This window comes from Equus asinus, chromosome 7 (assembly GCF_041296235.1).
Source record: "Equus asinus isolate D_3611 breed Donkey chromosome 7, EquAss-T2T_v2, whole genome shotgun sequence".
Classification (NCBI taxonomy): Eukaryota; Metazoa; Chordata; class Mammalia; order Perissodactyla; family Equidae; genus Equus; species Equus asinus.
In genome coordinates this window covers 38642470-38668250 of record NC_091796.1, presented here as the reverse complement: position 1 = coordinate 38668250, position 25781 = coordinate 38642470, and the positions used below count along the sequence as shown (strand labels likewise).

At 40.3% G+C, this 25781-nt stretch overlaps 1 protein-coding gene across 5 annotated transcripts in view; it reads left to right on the top strand.

The window, feature by feature from the left end:
* Nucleotides 1-25781, top strand: part of MAPRE2 (microtubule associated protein RP/EB family member 2) — a 147184-nt gene that overhangs the window by 53976 nt on the left and 67427 nt on the right. For 4 of the 5 annotated variants that reach the window (XM_014829268.3, XM_014829267.3, XM_070513236.1 and 1 more), the window contains one exon: nucleotides 24998-25125. The exons of the other annotated variant lie outside the window; for it this stretch is intronic. In XM_014829268.3, coding sequence (XP_014684754.1) covers nucleotides 25005-25125 — 121 coding nt within the window. In that variant the 5' untranslated portion in view covers nucleotides 24998-25004. The remainder of the gene's footprint in view (nucleotides 1-24997; nucleotides 25126-25781) is intronic. 5 annotated transcript variants of the gene reach the window in all.

Here is a 25781-nt window from a genome sequence, read left to right as displayed (position 1 = left end):
GTACCCCACTTCCTCTCTCTGATCAAAAAAACACGCTATTTACTGACTCAAAAAAAAAATTATAAGCAACCTTTGCCCTGTCATCTCTGGCAGTAATATAAATACTTGGAGTTAATTTTGGCTGTGCCCATGAGGTCACCAAAATCTCATGCCTTATGGTTCCAACTAATATGTTGACATGGCATCCTTGTGATTCCAAGTGCTTCTTATTCTCTTAATATAAACCGAAATTGGCCCACAACTTCTGGGACTCTCTTTTTAGAGACCCCTGTGATTGGAAAGTTGGGCCCCTTCTCTCCCTTACTCCTCCCCCTTTCTCTGTGAACATTCCAAAGCCTAAGGTAGAATTATCAAAACAAAAATCCTGAGTTGTTTTTAAACCTCTCTTATTTAAACTGTTCTTATAGGTATAAGTGTGAAGCCCTCATTTCCTAAATGATTTATTCCCTGCCAGGTAGGTAGCAGTTCTTTTAAGAAAGAGTTCAAATTTTACTATGGGCCAAAGGAAGTTGCCTTGTTGGGTTTTATTACTCATATGAACTAACTTGAAATAGCAATGGAAAATCACTCGGCAGAAAGGTTGAATGCTACCTTTTGGTAATAAGTTACTGCTTTAAAATAAAAGTTTATTTACCTTTTTAATTCAAGTTATTTCCATTTGCTGGATTATTTTCATTTTGCTTTCTGAGTCCCTAAAATGGTACCTGAGAATATGTAAAAAACAAAACTGAATTTGAATGAAGATCTGACTGGACAAATTCTTAAGACCCTAAGAGCATCATTGCATTTGTATTTTATATAATAGGATTACTGGACTTTGTAGTGACAGATGTCATAGGTTAAATGAAGAAGGAAGCCTCCCGAATTGCATTTGTATTGTATTATACAAAGGGTGCACAGGCAGACGGGCGCACTCGATGTTTCCCTTGGTCTGCTTTTCTTTCAGAGTGGATGACCAATGTCGTATAACTACCGTTGATTTTTTTGGAGGGGCATAGGGGAAGGAAAAATGTGACACGTTTTTCTGTCCAGGAAGTGTTCCATAATTATTTTGGCATCCTGAGGCTGGAATAATATTGTCATTTAATTGCTGAGGAAACTTGGAAGGCATTGAAAGTCAGAGTAGAGATTTAACCAAATAAAAATTTTACTTTGGCTGTAGGTTCTATATAGCCCTGAACAACGAGGTGTGCCTGAGAGTTCTCTAGGGTCCCACGGAGGGCCTTGCTAAGGCCAGCGCGCTGGAACCATCAGAGGGAACTCTCTTCCTGCTTCCTTTACTGACTTCTAGGTAGGCCCCCAGCAGGTCCTTCATCTTCGGCTTTATTTTCTACATTTGCTTATTATATATAAGGATATCCCATTGCATTCTTAGAGTTTTTGTGACGTTATCTTCAGACGTTCAAAACAAAGAATTTCTTAAAAGAGCTTTGTAAATATAAGAATGGTGTTATTACTGCAAAGAGTCTCTTTAAAGAGCTCGAGGACAAGAACACCGTCACCTGGCTGGTAGCACAGGTGAGTGCAGGAGACGAGACCTGGAGAACAAGACAGGGCTCTCTAGCACTGACAGTGGGCAGGCAGTCACTCTTGCCAGCAGGAGAGATTATTGTCACAACATTTGCACCAGATTGTTTATAAATAAGGGTCAGATATGGTTCATGACTCAGATATCCTAACCCAGGTATCTCTTGGTGTAAACAGAACCCATTTTCACAGCATGGACTAGAGTGAGAGGTAAATCATTATTGAAACCAACGTGCACTGTGATTAGAAGAGCAAGTTTCCTTTAGGAAATTACCCCTGCATTAGTAATTTCAGCTGAAAAGAGCAAGTGCAAAATAATGGCTCTGCAGAGCCCTGTGGATGTGTTTCCATGCCTCATGTCCACCACTGTGTGATTGCCTTCTCGGCCCTAGCTTCCTCGTTGCATTTATGAGCACTAGAAATCCATATATTTTAAGAGCTGCTTAAAAATAAATGTAGTGTGGGCCGTGTGAGGTGACACTGTTTAATTCACAGAGCGAACGAGTCGTGCTCTGGTCTCCCTGGAGAGGCTACTCCCTATAGCTCTGTTTCTTGCAGATGCTAGTGGGAAATGAGATTTATTAACTGGCCCTCTGCCCACCCCATCTTTGTTTGCATACTCTAGGCTTTTAAGAATGAATGTATAAGTCCAGAGGACTATTTCCACATGAGTGTTTGAACATGCAACTACAGTAGCATATGTTTCCGAATACTTTAAAAAAATTACTTGGCCCCAGGAAATGGACTGCAGAGAAAGGCAAAACGAAAACTTAAGCCTAAAACATTGACTCTGACATCCAACTTCGCCAATTTTGAAAAACGAACTCTTGTTAGGGAAAACAGAATATATCGTGTGTGTGTATAAAAGATAGAGTTGTGAAAGTGTGTTCCATTTAATAGAAGTTATTGTAACATGGCTCACTTAAAGCAGAACGTAGATTTCAGATCGTATTCCCCAAAACAGTGGCTGCAGACAGCAAAAGTCTAGCTTTATGTGTCTGCATTGTGTGTGTATTAGTGTCATCGGGGTTTGCCACTATCATAGGTTTTTGAAAATAGTGATTTTTGCCCTTAATATTTTTCTTAGTACTTCTAGAAATCGAGGGATCACTTGATGCTTTGATTATTAAATGCTCAATTTTGAACTTCTTTTCAGAGTCCTTTGTCAGAGCTTCCGTTAAAGGGATGGTCTTCCGGGTGCCCTTGGTGAGAGGCTCACCCCTGCTCAGCAGTGGTTGTCACTGGTCTTGTCTGTTCACAGGGCATTGTCTCAGCACAACAGGGGTTTGAGATGGTCCTCTGAATTTAGGAGGTTGATTTCCATATGCAGTATCTTTTCTGTATTTACAGGGACCTCTTGAAGCTGCAGTAAATAATCCGTTAGATTATTGGAGGGGGAGATACTGGGACTAATCTAAATATTCCATTTGGTTTGGAGAATTAATTTGACAAATACTTGAGAGTATAAATCTGGCCAGGCTGCCTGCTAGATGTCCCTTCAAGGACCTTGAGTTCTAGCAAAGTTAGAGGTGTGAGCCGCTCATTTTGTAACAGATTTACCTTGTTGTGAATATTTGGCTTGATCTGATATCCAAAGTGGTTTGCATTTCCTGGGCCTACAGTGACTTAAAGTAGAAAAAGATACCCTCAAGGCCAGTATGCTGTAGGAAGCTAAAAGACAGTGTAGGAGACCAAACATTTTGGTGAGAAGAGTGTAGGCTTTAGAATCAGAATTTTCATTGGCTGGCAAGGTGCATGTTGTGCATGGTGGAAAATAAGACAGGAGCATTGAAAGGCAGGCAGGGTGGTCAGAACTTGACAATGGAAAGCCATTGAAATCTCAGTACATTGAAAAACAGCATAATGAAAACAGAGTGCATGTTGGCATTGATCTCCTGTTTTGAAATGAGAGTCGAACGGAAAACGGAGTCCTCCAGTACCCCAGCCTGCAGGATCCAGAAGTACTAGAGGATAATTCGCCATGAGACAGAGAAGTCTTCAGCCCTGATGTAGGGCTCCAGACAAGGTAGACAGATGTTCCCTGGCTCAAGGCATCTTTCCCTGGGTGGAAGCAATCAACGCAGCTTCATCCCATAATAGGACTGGTACTTAGGTCAGATGCCCACTTCATAGTTAGCAGTCTAACTTCAAGGGGTGGCTAGTGTATAGCACTTACACTTTTCTGATCCTTCCAAACTCAGATGCAGTGTGTCTGGTACTTCATTGTTAAGGATCCTCCTGAATCGTTTAATGCCGTAAAACATACAGACATGACTCCGATGGGACTGCTCAGAACCCTCCATATGGCTCCAGTACCAGTTCCTCCTGTAGCTGGAAGGTGATCACCTTGATGGCAGGCTATGGAGTGGACTGAGAGTTTAACCAACATTGTGTGGATTTTGTTTACTTTTGAATTTTGTCAATTTTATTTTAAAGGAAAAATTGATTTTTTCCTCTCCTGTGAAATGCATCTTTCCCCCCTACAATGAAATATGTTAGCATATATATGTTAGAATAGTTTCATTCTTCCTGACTTTAGGCTGTCTTTCAGCTATCAGCCCCTGTAATGCTAAACTGGATATGTCGTATTCAACTAATATCTTAAGCACTATTCCAGCAGCTCTTTTATAACGCTCTACACACATCCCATTGGTATCAGACGAACTTTGTTTTTTAGCTCATTTTAAAATTCTGATTGTTTATCTTGGTGTTTTTGGCCCTTGGTATTTATATTATGTTGAGAGAATTCTTTCAAAATGGAAAGTTCATATAGGCAGAAACTAAAATTATATGACTTTCACCTTATAGCATGAATCAAGGAAATTTCTCCTAAATATGTTTTTGCTAAATGCATCCCCAAAGGTGATCGTTTAATCTTAATGAAAGTAAATCACTAGTGAGGTAAAGATTAAACAAGAGCTTTATAGGCCACCAAGAAATAATTTCTTAGTATGTTACTTTAAAAAAATACTTGTGCACTTTCAGTGTCAAATCTCCCCAGGCTAATTGGGATTTTCATACTTGAACCAGGACAAACTTTCTTGCTTAACGCATTATTTCTTTTTTTTGAAAGGGGCAGAAGGTGCTGATATATACATAGGAGAGCCAAGCTGATGGCTGCTTTTAGTGATGGTGTCCTTTCGTGTAGTTTATCTAGTAAAGAAAATACAGCTAGAGTTCAGTCTTCCTGTTATTTCTAGGCCTCGTTTGGTTCGGGCAGGTAAAATGTGCCAAAAGAATTTGATTTTGGCCATGACTTGGAATGAGGGGGAATGGGGCAAGAGATTCGAGAGGGAAGAGTACATGTTAAGCGTTTATAGTGTGTGTTGGTGGAGTCTCTTGGTGGAAGCTTGTGATCCTGGGTACAGAATTGGTCCTGAAGTTTATGACCAGCGTTTGTTGTTACATAATCCTAAAATGGCAGTCCCCTTTGTGTGAGGTGCACCTTAAATTTCTGTGATCCTGTTTTGTTTTTCCAGAAGCAGTGTTTGTTTTTAAGTTTTGTTTTAAAGACATTAATTCTTTGTTCTTTATTTAGCATCAGCCTACCCTGGCAAAGCCCCGAGAGGTAATTTGTCAAAAATGCTGGAGGCATTGACATCTCAGGGAGGCGTTCTTGTGTTCATAGTCTTACTTTGATTATAAACAGTAGTGTCCCTTCGTTTGACAGCCCTCCCTGAGTCCCTGCAAGGTTTTCATTTGGTGCTCAGCAGATTGGGAAAAAGAGAAGCTACTAAAGCGGACTCCTCTCCCCAACCCCGGTCTGCTTCCTTTTTGTCATTTTGGAATGCCAAAACGTGTTTTCAGATTGAGGTTGCTAATAAGATAATTTTTTTAAAATTCCTACTCTTTAAGTAATTACACAATTATTGTTACATTAAAATTTAAGCCATGGGGCTGGTGCAGTGACCTAGTGGTTAAGTTTGCGTGCTCCGCTTCAGCGGCCTGAGGTTCACAGGTTCGGATCCTGGATGTGGACCTAGCGCTGCTCATCAAGTCACACTATGGTGGCATCCCACATAAAATAGAGGATGATCAGCACAGATGTTAGCTCAGCGACAGTCTTCCTCACACACACACGCACACGCACACACACACAAATTTATGCCAAAATTCTGGCAGTCTGTTAAGAATTTTTCAGCAGACTTACTGAGTTTCTTCTATATGCCAAACTCCATGCTGGGCCCTTGGAATACAAAGATTAATAATCTTCGTATTAATTAATAAGCCCCTCCTTGAAAAGCCTCTAGTATGATGAGGGACAACAGGCAGGTGGCACTGCTTGGTGGGAGGAGTCTGAAGTGGCCAGTTACCCACATCTGACCCCAATAAAGTAATTGTGTGATTTTTGTCCTGATACTGGCAAGGACAAAACGATCACTCCTATAATTTTCCAAAGTTTCAGAAATGAAGTGTGTAAATAACAACTGTGTTTGAGTGTGTGTGTCCCCTACGGTGACCTCTGTGTGTAAGGTTTAATACAGCCTTGAGGCACAAGTTTGAGGCTTGTTGAGTGACCTGTGTGGTGGGCAGGTTGCTTCTCCTGTACAAGAAGCCACTTTAGGAAAAATAAAAGGGTTATTGCTTTTGATCTCCAAATTTGTATGATATTTGTATTTAACCATCACTACATTAAAAACAGTACAGTATACTAAGGTAAAAGAGTGAGGAAAATGAGAATATATATTCATATTTACTTGATGTGCTTGGAAAAACTGAAAGGATACAAATTAATAGTGGTGGGAACTGGACAGCAAAGTCTCTGTGTACCTTTTTATGTTTTTTAAAAAACTGGAACTGTGTAAATGCATTACCTAATCAATCAGCGGTGTTTCACTTACCACCTTAATAGCATGGATTTTAAAAATTAAATGAGTATTAATTTTAACGATGAGTTTTACTTGCTGAAATATGTTGGGAAGCATCTCAAGATATTCATGGATTTATTGAAGGCACATGGATGTTAAAGATTTGCCTGATGCGAGTATCATACTTACATTAAAACCTCACAGATCACAAATGAAATGTGCTCCTGCAGCGTCTGCCCTCTGAGGTTTCGCACATAGCAATCCATAGTCCATATTTTGTTTCATTTTCTCCAGAGTCCATTGGAGCTGCCGCCTGTCTTGTTTTTTGTGCTGTGTCCAGCCTGCTTAGTATGCTCCATGAATCTTGCACTAACTGCAAAATAATCCTCTGTGAGGATCCTTTTTCCATATCCTCTTTGAATTTTTTCTTATTTATTGAGCACATGCTGTGCGTCAGGTACTGTGCGGGGTCCTAAAACTGTGAGATTACAGACTATTGCCCTTTTTTTTAGCCACTCTGCTGCAGTCCTCTGGCCTCCCCCAAACTCTTGGTCTAACCCCCCATCTCATAGAAGTTATTGAGCAATATCTGGCCTTAATGTGACCCCTGCTCTGGTGTGACGCCGGCCGGGAAGCAAGCCATCTGCCTTCCCCATACCCCCTGCTCCAGCCCCCGCACCCACCCGTCTGGGTGAAGGCTGAGTGAATCCCCATGGAGACTGACCAATTAAGAATAAACAAAGAAGAGGAGAGCTTTGAATACATTATCCCAGCTATAGGGACCTGCTCACCATCAGTAACCGTGCAATAGAAAGCTTCTGGAGCCTGTGAGCTGAGTGTCTGCTAGAAAAGGAGGAAGCGGAAGAGGGGATGATTGGTGGGTGCAGTATGGAGGGGGAAGCCCAGTGCAGGCTGAGGCCTTCTTGGGGTGGTTGCACCAGCGCCTCCCCCCTTGCTCCCTCTCTTTCTGTTTCTGGGGACAGAGTAAATCTCCTCCTCCAATATTTCTTCTTCAGGAGGAAGGAGAAGGATGAGAGCCATCAGCCACCTAGGCAGGGGCTGGCTACTAGAGGGAACGGGGACTTGTAAGTCTTTCCACAACCCCTTAGTAGGGTAGCAGTGCACAGTAAATTGAAAAGCAGGTTTCGGGTCTGGGAAGCCAGTTTTTCTCGGCCTGGATTTCTGACAGGCAGATAGCATTGTCATAACGCAGGCTTTAAGATGTCAGCATGAATAACACTGAACATTATTTCCAGCCTGTGTGACGTGTGTGTCACTGCTACCTCAACTCTAGTTCAGAACTTGGTCTGGACTGAGAATATGGCCTGGACCCTCCTGCGCCTCCGTTCCTACCGCATAGTAAGACCCGTTGGGGTTCTCAAAGTCCCACACTGCTCCTTGAAGAAGCAGTGTCGGATAGCGGGCGAAGCTCGGCTCTGGTGTGAGACTTTTTTTCTCTCCCAGCACCACCCCTTTCTAACTCTGTGGTCTAAGGCGAAGTTTTTAGCCTCTCTAAGCCTCATTTTCCTCATGTGCAAATGCAATAATAATAGCATCAACCTCTCAAAGTTCTTAATGGGGATTTAAATGAAATATGGAATATAAAGTGTACCACGCAGTGACTGGTGCAAAGTAAATGCCTTTAAAGATGTTAGCTGGTATTGTTGCTTGTCGTTGCAATCTACTCCTTTACACTGTCTTTATCATAATCTATGATCTTCACGTCCTCAGTACCTGGTACAACACCTGGCACATAGCAGATGTGTCTGAAAATTCCAAATTGAATCTGGGAAAAATTCAAACAGATTAGACTGTCATCTTTTCCTCCCTTATCAACTTTAATAAGAATTAACTTATGTACAGTAAACTGCATCCATTTAAGTTTTTGATTCAAGGAGTCTTGGCCATCACTCCCAGAAGATTCCTGGTACCCTCTGGATTTGCTGTCTCCTCTGTCTACAGCCCCAGGCAACCACTGCTCTGCTTTCTGTCACCGTAGATTAGATGACATTTTATATAAATGGAATAAAACAGATTATACTCGTTCGTGTCTGGCTTCTTTTACTCAGCATAATGATTTCGAGATTCATCCAGGCTGGGTTTATCAGCAGTTCGTTACTCTTTGTTGCTGAGTACTATTCCGGGTATGGCTATACCATATTTTGTTTATCCTTCACCAGTTGATGAACTTTTGGGTTGTTTCCAATTCTTGGCAAATATGAGTCAAACTTCTATGAATGTTCATGTGCAAGTCTTTGTGGGAATGTGTTTTCATTCCTTGGGAATAAATACCTAGGAGTGGAATGATTTGGGTCATATAGTTTGTGTTTGTCTTACTTTAAGAAACTGCAAATAATTATCCAAAGTGGTTGTATTATTTTACGTTCCTTTCCCATCCTTGGCAACACTTGGTATCGTTAGAATTTTAAATGTCAGCCATCGTTACAGATGTGCAGAGGTATCTCAGTGAGATTTTAATTTATATTTTCCTGATGACTAGTGATGTCAGGTATCTCTTCATGTGCTTATTGGTCATTTGTGTATCTTCTTTAGTGAAGTGTGTCTGTTCAAATCTTTTGCCCATTTTTAAAAATTAGGTGGTTTATATTGTTGGAGGATTGTGAAAAATATATGCTGGATACTGTAGAGTTTTGCCTTAGATTTTAATGGGTATGGGTCTTGTGTTCTTAACCTGATATAAACCCCTCAAGAAAAAGAATAGTTGTTTCTACCTGGGCTTTGTCTGTGGTGCCTTTTCTAGCAATTAGGTCCAGCTCTCACTAAGTATATATTAAATGATTCTATTAAAATAGACTGCAGAGGGGCTGGCCCCGTGGCCGAGTGGTTAAGTTCGCGCGCTCCGCTGCAGGCGGCCAGTGTTTCGTTGGTTCGAATCCTGGGCGCGGACATGGCACTGCTCATCAAACCACGCTGAGGCAGCGTCCCACATGCCACAACTAGAAGGACCCACAACGAAGAATATACAACTATGTACCGGGGGGCTTTGGGGAGAAAAAGGAAAAAATAAAATCTTTAAAAAAAAAAAATAGACTGCAGAGTAATAACAGGATCATTATTTTAGCTCAGGAAAAAACACTGAATCCACTTTGAAAGTTTCACATGAAAGAATGAAGTTTAGGAACTAGGTTTTCTTTGGCGTCTTGATAGATGTGAGATGCTTCTTTTTAATTCTGTAGAGAAGAGCCTTATAGTGATGTAGGTATTCTTTTCTTCGTATTGAGTGTCCCCTTAGTGCTAGATCAAGTTTTCCACTATTCAATTTAAGAGTAAAATATGTGTAGAGATGTTTTCTTCTTTAAAGATGGCACGGAACCATTTTCATACTTTCAAAATTTTACCCAGGATGGTTAAAGTATTGGCTGCCCTCCCCTCTTTATTTTAAATTCTGAGGCAAACATCCCCCAACCCTTCCTGGCTCCATTTCCTCGCTCCATTCCCATTCTATCTAATCTGGCAGTGGTGGTGGTGTCCGTTTGGCTCCTGACTTCTCTAAACCCCTAAGGAGAAATTGCCTCAAGTAAAATTTAGAAACTGGGAAGCAAAGCTCAGTAAGGTCTTAGGTTTACCTGAAAGGGTCTACTGAGAGATCTTGTTATTTTTGAGAGGTTGGGGCTGCTTGGCTTCCAGAATCTTTCCAGCTAAAAACCAAATTTCTTAACCACACATGTTTCAAAATCCAAAGATGATATAAAATGTAAAGTCACTTATGATTTCACAAATGCCCTCAGTCTGCTAGTAGATTTTTGAGTACAAATTATTTTATCTGTCATTTATTCATTTTATTGCAAAACCCTCAGGCCAAATTTCAGACGAGTTACTGCTTCCATATGGCAGTAATCTCTTACTATCTAGGTTGTAGATGATTATTTTCTGTGTTTGGTTGAGACTGAGCAGTTCACAGCCGTTCAAGTATCAGTTGAGAGTTGAGTGTTCTTTTTGCTTTAATTGAAGTTGTTCCGTGAAAGGAAGCCAAATACCATTAGACAGGACATCCTGTGATTCCCCTAGTTTACGATGGCCAAGGACATGACTTTTTTTTTTTTCAAATAAGATGATTGCTTGCTTCCCTTCCTGTTAATAAGGGAGGGCAGAACTGATAATGTCTCTTGGCTTTAAGGACTCTAACTAGCAAACAACTAAATCTCTCCCCAAAAAATCACCTGAAGAATTATAGGACGTGGAAAAATGTCCGTGTCTTTTTTGTGAGCCAACAATGATTTGGTCATTGTTAGCATTTAAATGACCACTGGATCTGTTGTCTTGAAATAATAATTAACTGAAAAAGAGGGGGACAACCAAACTAGAAGTTCTTGGAATTAAACGTGTTAGCATACAATTCTGGCATCAGGTATATTGTGGTATACTTATACGGTGAAAATCAGTATAAGTATTACACATGAAGAAGATATGAAAATTGTTCTCAATATGTTAACTGAAACAAACAGATTAGTACAAAAGTGTATATATGTATCATCAGTTTCCTAGCCGCGCCGTAAGAAATTACCACAAACTAGGTGGCTTGAAATGTATTATCTCCCAGTTGTCGAGGTTAGAAGTCTGAAATGAAGGTGTTGGCAGGGCTCTGTTCCCTTGGAAGCCCTAGAAGGGAATCATTCTTGGCCTCTTTGTGGTTCTGGTGGCCCAGTGTGTTCCTTGGCTTGTAGCTACAACACTCCAAATCTCTGCCTCTAATATGGCATGACCTTATTTCCCCATGCATCTGTGTCTCTGTATCCACATGACCTTCTTATAAAGACAGTAGGCCTTGGATTTAGGGCCCTAATCAAGTATGACCTCATCTTAACTATTTACGTCTGCAAAAACCCTATTTCCTAATAAGATCACATTCTGAGATTTCAGGTACATGTGAATTCTGGGGGGACACTATTCAACCCATTGTATGTGTGTGTGCATAAACCCATTTTTATATATGTGTGTGTGTATGAAATTGATACACACATAAAACAGGTCTTTAAATTTATTTTTTATTTTTCTACTTTTTCTGTGGTGAAAATATACTGATTTTTTAATATAAGAATATTTAAAAAAATAAATAGCCCTGACATCTACTTTTAAAAAATAGTGCTTTGTTCATTCCACTTCAGTGGCCCACGGTTTGCCGGTTCAGATCCCAGGTACAGACATGGCACCACTTGGCAAGCCATGCTGTGGTAGGCATCCCACATATGAAGTAGAGGAAGATGGACCCAGATTTTAGCTCAGGGCCAGTCTTCCTCAGCAAAAGAAGAGGACGATTGGCAGCAGATGTTAGCTCAGGGCTAATCTTCCTCAAAAAAAAAAATAGTGCTTTTTTTACTAGCATCCTACCTTGAGTTTTTCTTTGCCTCATCAAAGTACGATGAGATATTTTAACCTTAATTTCAAATAAGAATTGATCCTTTGTACCATATACAGACATATAAATATATATAATGAGTCCGTTTTTATGGTATTGTTTATTATGCTTATTATTACAATACCTAAAACTGAAATAATGTAAACTAGGTCTTTGAGACATTGGGTCAATCAGTGTAATATCAGGTCTTTGGTTTAAATCTGGGAAGCGCCCCCCGCAAAAATTATTATTATACTCAATTGCTGAATTCAAGTCTAATTTTTAAAATGTTTTAAAGTCTCTAAGTCCAATTAATCCTAAGGCACAGGAGCAGGATGAAGAGGCACTTTACCAAATTTCATCCATTCACGTTGGCTCAAATACTGGATAATTTTTAACACACGTATCCAGTCTAGAACTAACTTCATCCACTCACTCTTCTTATTCTTTAGACTTTTTGGTCTGTAGTAACATCTCTAGTTATTTAGTCAAATAGTTTATAGTGTCTTCTCATAAATAATTTCTTTTCCCTTAACTATCTCTGAATTCTCATTAATCAATTATTTTTCTGTCTTTAAGTGCCCCAACTTTAACAGAACGTTCTGAATTCAGTAGAGGCCACAATCCCTCACATTTGTTAAACTATAGCAGTATATTAAATTTTGTCCTTTGCCCCTATAAGTCCTGATACCATAGAACTGCAGAATCAAAAAGGGAGACTTCAATTCAAGAAACTTCCATGCATCCACTCTTTCCCAAACCCAAGGGTCTCACCAGGTATCTACCCCTCTGTTATTTCTGTACCTGATTCAGTTTGAACATGGCACAGTTCTTACCTACTTTTTACTCAGCTGCTCAGTTTCTATACTTCCCTTTGAGAATTATAGTGTTATTACACTAATGCTAGAAGTGTTTTAACTTTTGGCCTGTGACAAGGCAATAGATAGGAGAATGGGGAGGTACTGCAAATTAAGTGTGTTTGTGTGTAAACTGGTTTTTGTTGGGGGCTATTGGGTACTTCTGATGCCATTGGTCCCGTCTTCATTCTAGTAAAAAAAAATGGTAGATGAGTTTATTGGTTCAATAAAACAAAAATTCTTCTACTCCAATCTACAAGGAAGATAGGATTGGTATCTGGTTGCTCAAAGAAGAGTAGCAGAAAACTGGGGAAGAGGTAAGAAGGGTGAACTCTCACTCTGGGATGGGATTGTAGGAAGATGGGGAAAATCCATTCTTTGGCCAAAACGAATCATTTCACTGGGGAAAGGAAGTTTTGGGGATGACGGCCTAGGGAACTGGTAATGAAATAGTGCTCCTGGTTTTGATAGCATTTCCCCCTGCTACAGTAGTTTGGCTGAACATTACTAATGTCAGCTCAAATGACTGAAATTTTCATTTCCTGTTCTCGTAATGTGCAGCCATCTTGTATGTGATTCACAGGATGTTCTCTGGCGTTGGGGAGTGGGGTTGGTGTAGAAGCTGATCAGTACCTTGCAACTAAAGGTAATATTTAAGAATTTTAATGTTACACTGTTTCCCGGTTTGAAATTGGCCATTTTGGCTCTGTGTCAGAGTCTACTATGGAAAGAGTTAAGAAGAGTTGATGGCACGAACAGGGCTGGGGAGATATGGATGTACGTTACCCATTTTGGAGTCAGATTTACTAGAATATATTTTAACACTGGTCTGCTCTTCCGTCATCCTTTTAGGCTTATATTTATTGATACTTCATTTTCCATTTCCATTTCAAAATGTTCTCATGAGTTTAAAAATGCGTTTTACCATGATGTAGATGCAGACCTTTGGGTAGGCACCAATCTCTAAGAATGAGATACCAAGAGATTTATTATTTTTTTAAAGAAATAGATTTTTTAAACACATTGTCAAGATACTAATCTGAAGTCTTTAGTGTTGAAAAAAATTATAAGCAGTAATGGACATGGTCTCTGTCCATTTGACTGAACTACCACAAAAAGCAAATTGAGAGACCTGAGTCCAAAATATGTAGTAACTAGACATGTAAAATGCGGTGATTCCTAAAATCTTAGCATGGCTTATATGTTACAGCTGGCAGGTTTTTGAGCCAAAAATCGTCCCCAGCAGTAAACTAGTAACTCATCACCAAATCTCTACATTTCAGGCTCATCTTCAGGAAATCTTATGTTAAAAAATCATCTTGGTAAAGTGAAAATGTAAAATAGCCTTGGTAGAACTAAAAAAGGAAAGATGGTTTTATTGAAGACCACAATTGTGTCCTCATGTGGGGTTCTTTTTTCTTCCCACTTACCCTCATGACACAATAAAGACCGAGAGCAGAAGAGGACTTGATTGAGAGCAAGAATCCTAGAATCAGTCCTAGATCCAAGCTCTTCTATGTAATCATTGTGACTGGGCAAGTCACTAAGCTCTCCAGGTTTCTTTATCTTTTCCTGCATAATGGCGTAAAAGAGTAGTTGTCACCTGTTGTTATTGTGAAGACTAAATGAGAAAATGGGTCTTCACTGCTTACTGCTGTGAAGAAAAGGAGATCCAAAGAGGTGAGGCACATGCCCAAGTTTACCCAACTGGTTGATGGTAGCTCTGGAACTAGACGCCAGTGCCCCTGACTCCTAGACCAGTACTGTCGTGAAGCTGCACTACAGCTAATGAGCTGTTCGTATCAGTGTTGGAGACATGAAGAATGGCACATTTCTCTACTCACTTCTTTTTTTAGACATAGAAGATGAAGTCTTTTAATCCACTCAACCCTAATTTATCCCCTTCTAACCGTCTCACACAGCACTAGAGGCACATATTGGCAATTGCTGTACATGATGTGATTTCGGGCACCCTGTGAATTTCCCCTCCCTACACACCTCTCCCACACATGCAGTCACTTGGCATTTACTTATTGTGTACCCACTGTGTGCCAGGCACTGCTCTAGACACAGGAGATACGGCAGTAAACTAAATATATTCTATAAAGTACCCACCTTTGTAGAGCTTACATTCTAGAGGCAGGAGGTGGTGGACAGACAATGAACAAACAAGATAATTATAGGTTGTGTCAGTATCATAAAGGAAAGAAGAGTGTGATGTGGGAGTAACTGGAGGAGGCCACTTCAGAGGGTGGTCAGGGAAGGCTTGCTGAGGAGTTGACATTTGAGCTGAACCCGAAGCCTGAGATGTGGCCAGTGGTGCCAAGTGCTGGGAGTGACCTCTCCTTTGCATAAAGCCATGAGCCACACTTATCCCTGAGGATTAAGCTTGAAGCTGTCATCCCTCATTTTTCAATATGAGAAGGTTCAGAAAAGGCAGACAGCTGAAGATGCTAAGTGTCTGAGGAGGAACCAAGCACCACCAAGAGTGAGAAATGGCTCAGAACCAGGAGGGGCCGGGGCGCGGGGGGCACTCCCAACCAAATTTGCCCACCACACAACTTTGCCTAGTGGTGGCATGTTCATTCAGTTGCCACACACTCTTCTGCTATATCTTATGCACCCAATATTATGCAGGGTGGATTAACCAACTGAGCGTGACCACTCGTCATGGTGGCAGCAGCATCTATGCCCTGAAAAGTTGACCTGGGGTCATGCTGGGAGGGGGAGGCTTAGTGCCTGACTGGAAATGACTTGGGATCATGGGAGAGAGCTAAGGTCAGGGTGAGAGGGAACAGAGCCAAGTAGGGCTGGGAAAGTAAACAGAAGGCATATGGTCAAGAAGGAGTGGATGTACTGGGAGCCAAGTTGTGTGGGGAGCACTGGCAAAGTTGGTACCCCGAGGAGACCAGCCAAGCCCTGTGGCATGGGAATGAGCTCTGGGTCGTTCAAATTATTTTCAGAGCATGGACCAAGCCACCCACTGATTGAAACAGATGGACATTTAGGCAAATATAATCAGCTGCATTTCTGACCATATGAAGAAACGTATGCCATGTGTGTGTGTGTGTGTGATTGTGAGTGAGACCTTAGCCTTTTACTCTTTCATTTTCTGTAGCTGAGTTTCATTCATATCAGTGAACATTATGAATGCCACAAAGAACTTTTTTAGAATTCCAAAATTTCTTCATTCCTTGAATGAGAGCCAAGTTTCCGAGTCATTTCAGGGCCATAGTTACTGACTTGTTAATTCTGAGTTGAAAAAAACCCAAAACCTATGTATGCTGTTTTGAAAGTTGCATTTCTGTTCCATTTCCTTACAGTATTGTGGGTAGTGAAGCTAAGGAGCCACCTACCAAGTAGTATCTGACGGGGTTAACGCAGACAATGACGAGGCAATTAGAATGAAGCTAGATTTTCAAGGCTAGTTGTGAAATCTCCTTTTGCAGGCACTTGGAGAAATCTGTGTTTTAATCATATTCTGTTTTGTAAAAATAGTGCCTGGAATACTTGGTGATATGGCAAGAAAGAGCTTGATCTCTTGGTTTTAAGAAGCAACAATTAATGTTAGAAAGAGATGGGCACCCTGAGAAAAGAGTCTTGTTTCCTGTTCCTTCTCTCTGGCATGGGGCTGTTATTACCTGGAGTTAGAACTTCTGATTGTCAGATGAAGTGGAACTTTGTGCCCACATTGAAGGCATTATCATCAAGCAGTGGATGATAATGAAGGGCACGTTAATAATTGCAGTGGTAGGCTGCCTAGAAAAGCTTGGAGTAAAGAGCAGGCAACTCTGCCCTCGATAAAACTCATGCCTCATCCAATGTTTCTCCAAGCAGCTTAGCCTTAAAATTCTTTACACTGGTTTTCTTCACCACTTCTGAATTGGGAATAGCCTAATTTTGAGAAAAAAGAGTATATTTCAATATCTGTGTTTAGTAAAATATATGTATTTTGTAATTGTGGGCAGGTCCTGATGTTTCTCCACTGTCCTTGTCTGAAGTCAGTACTCAGACCTCTGCTGCCCTAGGAGGCCCTTCTGCTGGCTCATGGCAGCTCTCCGGGGAGGGTCTGTGCCTGGAGGAGTTAGTCTTGCATTGTCTGTCTGATCCTATAACCGAGTCATAGAGCTCTGTAAAAATAAAACAGATGCACATCTGTCCACGGTGGCTTAAGTGTGTTATTATTACCTGCAGACAATAAATGACCTCTTAAATTCCCATCCCAGCCCTAGAATCCATGCATCAATTATTCCACAAGTTAAGTGGAAGCTTTAATACCCAATTGTAAATGAAACTCAGTCCAGTTTCTATAATGTCTCTCCAGGGAGATTTCATCTTGTCAAGGTTTGTCTTGCAAAGATACCCTCTCTGACTCCTGCATCTCTCCATCCTGGTCTCCCTCCTCAAACAAATACCATCTCCCTGCCCCCATGTTTCAGGTCACAAATAAAGAGAAAGTGATGAATTGAGAATTATCTGGAGGTATTCTGTCCTTGGTGAAATGTTTAAATCCTACCCCTTGTGGTCCTGAATCTAGAGAATGAATTATGCATAGCTGAAAAGGGGGGAAGTTTCTGGTTCAGGGGACACGTTTACGCGTCACTCCCTGCTGATGCCCAGTTCATTATTAGGGACAGCCACGGGAGAGTTCACATCAGCCTTTTGTTAGGGAGCCAGGAAGGAGGCACTCGGGCAGAATCTGTTTGTGTTGTTACAAGGCTTTTGAGAGGAAAACGTGCACAGTTAGGGGAATGTCTGCTGTGGGACTGAAGCTCTCCTCCCCCCTCAGGTTGACAACATAGAGTCTAATGCGGAAGTGGTCTCGGAGAACAACTCTTGGGGTTTCTTTCTCTGGCTCAATAGTTAATCTGTGGGAATAAATGTACACTTTTCTTTTCAAAATATGTACAGGTTATTTTAGAAAAATGCCACTTGTAAGAGAAGGAAGTGTTCATTATATCAGTGATTGGCTAAATTTCTTTTTAAACTGATCATAATATTATTGTGGGTACTTAGTGTTTGCAAAATGGTTATTTCTGTTAGAATGATGATAAAAATTCTTTGAGTAAAAAGCCATGTTTATGAGTGTGTTTGAAATAACGCATCTCCCTTTACCTGGTATGTAGGAGCAGGCCAATCTTGACAATCCTAAAATCTTGAACCAAAGAACACCCTAGGAGATGGGAGTTAGAGTTGAGGCCTTGACCTGGAGCCAGTGTAAGTCCAATGATTGGTAAAGAAAGGTGCTGTTCTGGCTCCCGGGTGCTGCTCCCACCTTGGCGTATATGGAGAAGTGGTGCAAATGACAACTTCTGAGACTCTTGGGAAGGAACCCTAACACCTGGGCAGCGGGGCATGGCTTCCTATGAAGCATTGATATCTTTAAATATTACTTAGGAAACCACTTGGGTTATAGATTGTTATAACGGCTTCAGAATCCTTCTGTGCCCGAGCTCAAAGAAATAGGTTTCTCATGTGAAGGAAAAATACCATTATTTTTTGTACCTCTTTTCCAGTCTGTTCTTTTTTGTTTATGTGAAACTGTGTAAAGGGTGGATTGCGTGCATTTGTCTTAGACTAGTAGAGGTGGGTTGCTTCTCTCATGATGGGGGAACATGTAGAAAATAGAGATAGTTACAAGAGAGAAGAAAGACAGTCACAAATATGAGTATAGTTGTCAGTTGGTGCAAAATATGTGAACGGAGTATATTAGCTTGGGGTGGACTGAATTTTCAGAACATTTTGTGTCAAACGTGAAGTTTCCAGTTGTATATGGATTCCTTTAGGGAGTGATATAAAGAAGGTAACTTAAGTCAGGAAGGGCTTTTAAAGGTTCAGCTTCAGAATGGGTTTGGGGTAAATCTAAGCCAAATGGGGCCTCCTAACAGAGCAGCAGACAGTAGTCAACCAGTTATGGAGGGCTGTTCTTCTGCAGATGGTCATGTCTAAACTTGGGAAGCCTGGCACACTCAGACGTTAGCTGTGAAAAAAAATCAAAATCAAAATAGGTTCCACATGCCTCATTTCCAAAATTAATTTCTCAAACCCCTCTCCTTATAACACCAGAGCCAGGATCTTCGGACACCTGGCCTATTGTGAGCTTGCTGGAAAAAACACTGCATTTTTCTCCGAAAGAAGTGATCAAAGTATGGAGGGAGGAAATGAGGGAAAATAGGCCCCTTTTCCCCTCCGACAGGAACACAAGTATGGCTGTGATCTATTTGTAAGGGTTAGGGTGGGGCAGAGAGATGAAATGAATTGCATAAGAAATAATTTCAGTTAAAGGCCACACAATGCTAGCTATGACATTTTATATATTTGCCAAATTTTGAAGAGACACGTCTCTGGAATAATTCACAAACCTTGCCAAATGTGTTCTTGGACAAAATTTTAGAATATTTTGTAATTGGTTTGGGGGCCCATGACTGGTAAGGTGGTAGAATTCATATTTTGGTTTCCACAGCTTGGGGCTTGCCAAGTCTTTATCCAGCCTTTGCTCAGTAGGCAACTCAGGTCTCCCTTAGTCACAGAAAATTCCTTTTGATTCAGTAAGCAGAAATGTATTTTCTAATTCGTGTGGCTGAATAGCTGCTGCAGATTATGGACTTGCCGTACCTCACCCCTCACCACCACCAAAGGTTGAATACAGGATGAAATGGGGCAAAACCAACACACTGGCCTTCAGCCTGAGGCTGTCCTTTTTCTGAAGTCACGTGTGTCAGTGGTCATTATCCATGGACAAGCCAGAATCGTGGCTTGGCTTCTTGGAGGTAGGAAGGGATTTTTGTTTTTTCTATGTGTTTTCCTTTCACCTTTTTGCAAAAAATATATATGTATAATGCCAGCTTCCTAGAAAGACATTCAAACATTCATGGAAACAGTGTATAGATATATGGTGATTATTGGTTTATTTTCAAGTAGGGGCAATGAATGCAAATTCATCTTAGATGAAAATTTTAATGCCATATCAAAATATGGGGACCCAGAGACAGAAGCGCTAAGGAATTGTCCCTTATCTGCTACTTTCAGTGTTGTTGTACTTACCAGGTTTTAAACACGTAGCGATCTGGTTAAAATTCTGACGGAAAGCCACAAATTAGAGGAGAGGTGCTTTGATTCTGTGTTTGCAAGGATGGCACAGAGAGAAATGCTTATGTCTCAGAGACCAGATGGCAGGTCATCTAAGAATAAACTGTTGTTTGCGTGTAAAAGGCATGCCGAAGATCCACACAGGAGATAAACCCTGCGCGATGCACTGGCTCTTTCTTCTGTAGCATTTGATTTTACTTTCTCTTTCTTAGTCATTTATTTTTCTTAACTGAGTCTTTGGAAACTATTCAGTAAATTAAAAAATTGAAAATTTTGAGTTGTTTTAATTCCTTCCTTCAAAAGGACTAGGAATCCACATTTGTCAGGGAAGAATGTGATTCCTGCCCTGCTTCCCTCGCAGGAGTCTTTCGAGGATCAAAATCAGAGCATGGAATCACTTTAACTCTAAAATGGTAGAAGAATTCCTTGTGTTATCCACCCAGCATTTCTGAAGAATGTGCAGGGGCAGGTACTTTTATCTTTATATCGTCATATAGATTGACCCCAAGAAATTAGAATGAAATCTTAGGATTTTAGAGTGTGGCCGCAGAAGAGCTAAGACTATACCATACTCTCTCCTCAGCCCTGAGTTTAACATTTGGAAAAATATAAATTTTCTCCTCTGAACTGTTTAGTCACCTGGATGATTTAGGCTTGAAGATATTGAAGTTGTACCTATAGGAAAAGTGGGAGCTGAAGGAATTAGGAAGAGAAAAGCGTGGCTGGCAGAGCAGCAATAGAATTGTCTTTCTTCGTTGGCTGCCACCTGACTCACTCGAGGCTAGGAAGAGCACTTCGCCTTCTGCGGAGAAGGAATCTGGACCCAGAGGACACCCCCACTAAAAGCAGAAGGCATCCCGGATTTGGATGGGAAACTAATAGAGGGAGCAAGAGACAATCACAAATTGAAATGAATTTAGAAGTTTCTTGGTGAAATTTGGAGGAAGATAGATTATAAGAATATTCTGATCAGCATGAGTGGGAAATAGAAATTAACTGTAGTGATCCCATTGCTTTAATTTGAAGTAGGAATGGAAATTCGTTTAATGTGTTGTCATTGTTTTATTTTAGAAAATGTAGGAAAATCTTCCTAATCTTCATTGATTCTTGCTCACTTTTGGTCTCTTCCCTATCCTAATTTTCCCTCAGGTCCCTTAACACGTGGTTGCTCTTACTTCAGGGTTTCTGGGGGCTACAGCTGTGTTGGTTAGAGAGGAGATGTGGTAGAGGTTAGAGTGGTGGGTCCAGTAACTAATTAACTGGAGTTTTTCTAAAACAAAAATCCGGTGCTATTTCATTGTTTACCAGGTCATCCTAATGAGCTCCTTGAAGGCAGACAGTGCTTTACTTGCCTTTGTGAGCAGAATGTCTGTTTAGATATGGAAGGACTGTTGTCCTTACCTGCACATTATCAGTAAAGACCCAGAGAGTGTGATTCATTGGCAGAACTTGCAGCAAATTTCTTGCTTCCTTATTCTTATGGATTTTTTAAAAGCTGTCATAACTCTTCTACGTGTCCTTTTGTTATACATTTCTTTCTGTTCTGCGACCACAGACCATCTTTACTCACTTACTTGTGTATGGATTATCTTTCTAAAACACTGATGTGATTGTCTCCCTCCTGCATTGTGTTTAGTTTTGTTTTTAAATCATCTGGAGCAGAAATTTCATCCCAAGTTGCCTTGATGCCATCTAGCACAATTCTGGGCCTCATTGCCTCATCTTCCATCAATACATTGCTTGGTAGAGCAAAAGCTTTTCAGTATTGCCTGAGGAAGAGAGCATTAGAAAAGTACATGAACTGCCAAAAGTTATGCCAGTATGTGAAAATTACATGAAACAGTCCAAAATATTTTAAATTTTGAGTTAGCTTTACTAAAGGTTTATGTAATTTACATAGTTGATACAAAACTGATTAGGTATTAAAAGCAAATGGTTTTGTTTAATAAATAATAGACTAAAGAAAACAGTGGAAGTTATTAACCCCCCAAAAATCAAAAGCATTTAATAACGTTGTAGAAAAGTAGTAACTGTAGTCATATCTGACATGTCAGTGCCATGAGTTTCTTTTCAGATCTTTAGGGGGAGAGAATTTAGAGATGAAGGTGCTTCTGGGGATGTATGGGTATTTATTTTTATATTTATTTATAAATAAATAAAATATTTGGCACTTTAAATAGCAGACTTTTATTGCTTTAGAGTTAATAAGAACTACAAACACAACAATTTCATGAATATATGGATTTTTGTGTAAAACAAGATTTTTCTGTCCTATATAGTCATGCTTAAAGATATTACCTATTTATCTCTAAATACCATTTGAGACTAAAGGAATAAGGAACCCTTGGAGAAATGACTGGTTTAGGTCTAAGGCAGGAAATGTACAAGTTGAACATGAAACATTTTATCATGCCAGAAAGCAAGGAAATTATCAAGGACTACAAGGTCCCTGTCAAAAGAACTCATAAACCAGCTTGAATAAGCTCTTTCAAGCTTATGTCAATAAAGATATAAACTGTGGTGAATTGAAACATGTCAAATATGTTTAAATCCATGAGTTTATAATTATATTTCAAAAACAGAGATGTCATTGGTCATGTTTGGAGAATATTAGAGAACTACCTCATTATTTTGAAAACTGGTGAGTAAAGAGAAAGAATCAGGCATCCATCCTGCCTTTATTATATGATTGGTAGCCCAGAGGGGAAATTTCTCTTTGTAGAATTATTCCAGCTAATAAATCAAGAATGAATAACAGAATATCATTTTGAAGTCTCTAAAGAATTGTTGGCTCTAGGCAAATACCATCAATGGCTAACAATATCCCAAAGGAGTCAGACATTATGTGCCCCCAACGGAAGTTCACACACTGCATGAGGTAGGCTTGCCCCCCTCCCCCAATTAGAGCTTGAATCAGATCAAGCCTCTAGTTCGAATTACCAGTTTATAGGAATACCAGGGACAGAGGAATGTGTTAAACCACACTAATGGGATGCAGTGAGCAAAATCCAGATTGTGGAAACTTTGTGAGACAAACAACATAATTCCGTCAACAACAATAAAAAATAAGAAAATAAAAAAATTGCAAGGGAAACACTAGAAATGGAGAAGAAACTTAAAGTACATATCAGAGAATCACAATGTATGAACCTTATTTGAATCCAGATTTAAACAAACTGAGACAAAATGGTAAGACATTTTAACGCATGTTTGGTGATATTCAGAAATTATGTTTAAGTGTGATAATTCTGTTGCGGTTTGGGTTTTGTTTTTGTTTTTTAAATGTCCTTGTCTTATAGAGGCACATACTGAAATACTAACAGGTGAAATGATACAATGCTTGGCATTTACTTCAAAATAATTTGGCTTGGGGAACAGAGGGTGGATTTGGGGCAGGGAATGTTAACGGGAGTATAAATGAAACAAGATTGGCCAACTATTGATAATCATTGAAGCCAAGAAGTAAACAGGACTGATTTGTTATTCTGTTCTCTCTCCTTTTTCATATACAAAGAAACTTTCATAGAATCTACAACACCAAGAGTGAACCCTAAAGTAAACTGTGGACTTTCAGTGATGATAATGGATGAATTTGGGTTCATTGATTATAACGAATGTACCAACATGTGTGGGATGTTGATAGTGGGGGAGGTTGTATGTGTGAAAGGACAGCGGTATGGGAAAACTCTGTACTTTCCACTCAACATTGCTATGAACGTAAAACTGCTTTAAAAACTAAAGTTCACTAATTAAAAATGGAAACCAATTACACTGAACTATAGTATAGAGATCAAAATATTTTAAACAAATCTTTTCTGTTACTGGTGGCCCATAAATGCCACTCCCAACACAAAGGTGGGGAAGTAATAGCTGTCATGAAATGGTCAGGAGGAGTATATTAACAATTAAAAAATAAAAATGTCATCTTTCCCATTTTCACAGATAAAGGGAGGGCTCATGCAGTGAGGCAGTACCTGCCTTACCAATTATCTGTCCAAGTACTTCTTTATACTTTTTTCAAGGCTTTGTCCAAAGCTTTTAGGGATAGAGAACGTCAGGTGAGGGTTTTTTCCCCCAATGAAATGGAGATGTAACCTGTTTCTAAGGTGAATTTCCTCTAAAGCTGATTTTAAAATGTCCCTAGCTTACCTACTGCCTTGTTTATCTTATATGAAAAAAAAACCCCACATTCCTGCATTCAGCATTTTTATTGAAAGCCTAGTCTGTATCTGGAACTGTACTAGGCACCAGGGATATTCAGAGAATAAAATGGATGAAATACCTGCCCCCACGGAGGTTATATTCTATGTCTATGATGAGAAAAAGAATAAGGAGACAATGATGCGGGGGCCTCCTTGATGAGGTGGCTTTGAGTAGAGCCTGAAGGAAATGAGGGAGGGAGCCTCAAAACTGCCTGGGAAACAGTCCTGGCTGAAGCAACAGCAATGCAAAGGGCTTGAAGCAGAAGTGAACTTGAAGAATTCGAGAAACAGCCAGGAGGCTGGTTGTGACGGAGCAGGGGGAGGGGGAGGGGAGTGGGAGAAGCTGTCAAGGAGCAGAATATATAAGACCTTCCAGAGTTGGAGAAAACTTTGGATTGTACTCTGACATGAGCAGCTATTGGAGGGTTTTGAGCCAAGGACAAAAAGGATCTGATTTATGCCAATAGGATCACTCTGGCTGCTGTGTTGAGAGTAGGTGGTGGGGGTGAGGGTGCAAGCTGGGAGACCAGTGAAGAGACTTGCAAAACGCCAGGTGAGCGCTGACGAAGTTTGGATCAGAGTAGCAGCCCCTGAAAAGGCTTTGAAGGTAGAGCCAGTAGGATTTGCTGGTAGGTTGGATGTGGTGGGGAGGGAAACAGAGGAGGCAAGCATGGTGATAGCGTTTTTAGCCTGAGCACCTGGGTACAGTGGAGCTGCCATTGACATCTCCAAAGATGAGCAGACCAGAGGAGGCACTGTTTGCAAGTAGTTGTAATGAGAGTACTATGAAATGATGTATAAAGCTAAAAGATTACTCTAGTGTACGCTGTTATAGACCTGATCACTTTTTAATTCTACATATAGATTGAAGGACGAAAGTGAGACTCTAAAGTATGTGAGAAATTAGGAATCTCAGAACTTGAAAAATATCTGAGTCCAGTTGAGGGAGATGTAACATGGTACTGCGTGAACAATACATGAAATTTAATCATATTAGAACAAATATATAGAATATAGAGAAAGGGCTTAGCCAAAGCAGGACTGTTACATCCCTTGGAGGTCTGCCAGGGATCCCGACCTTGAATGGGAGTCTTTTATGTTTCTGAGTTAATATTTTCCTTGTGGGTAAATAACCTTGTCTTTTTGTTTTTTTTCTAGTTGGGGAATGGCAGTCAATGTGTATTCTACCTCGATAACCCAAGAGACTATGAGCAGACATGACATCATTGCATGGGTTAATGACATAGTATCTTTAAACTACACAAAAGTGGAACAGCTTTGTTCAGGTAAGAGATTATCTTTTAAGTATTTACCTAAATATTTATTGTCTGTCATGTGGAACGTGGTTTTATGAACCACAGATGATATATTTTGGGTAGGAAAAAATATATATGGTATCTATATATAATTAAAGGTGGAAAACTTAGCAATAACTAAAGAATGTATGGGGGAAAATGGTTATGAGCATCTAAGAGCATAGAGCCATCCCGATGCATATTATGAATGGTCTCATATGAGGTCTGTAATGCCTTAACTGGTCTTCCAGCCTCTTCTCTGTCATCCCCTGCCAGCCAGCACACTTCTCTTCCTAACACACAGATTGGGTTTTGCAACACCCTTCGTTAAAAACTTCAGGGCTCCATGTTGTCCTTCCTACAGGGTAAAATTCACTCTATAACATGGCTGATAAGGCTCTTTCTGTTTTGGCTGCAACCCGTCCCCTCAATTTCATCGTCCACATCTCTCTCCCCTGTGCCTCAGTCCCACAAAATGCTTTGTTCCCTAAATTCTTCTTCCCTTTTGCACCCCATAGTCTTTTTTAATGCTCCCTTTACTGAGAATGTCTTTCCCCTTCTTTTTATTTGTGGTACAATCTCTTCACACTTCAAAGTCTGACTCAGTTGTCCCACCCTCGGAAGGGTTCCCCAGATCTCCTAGCCTC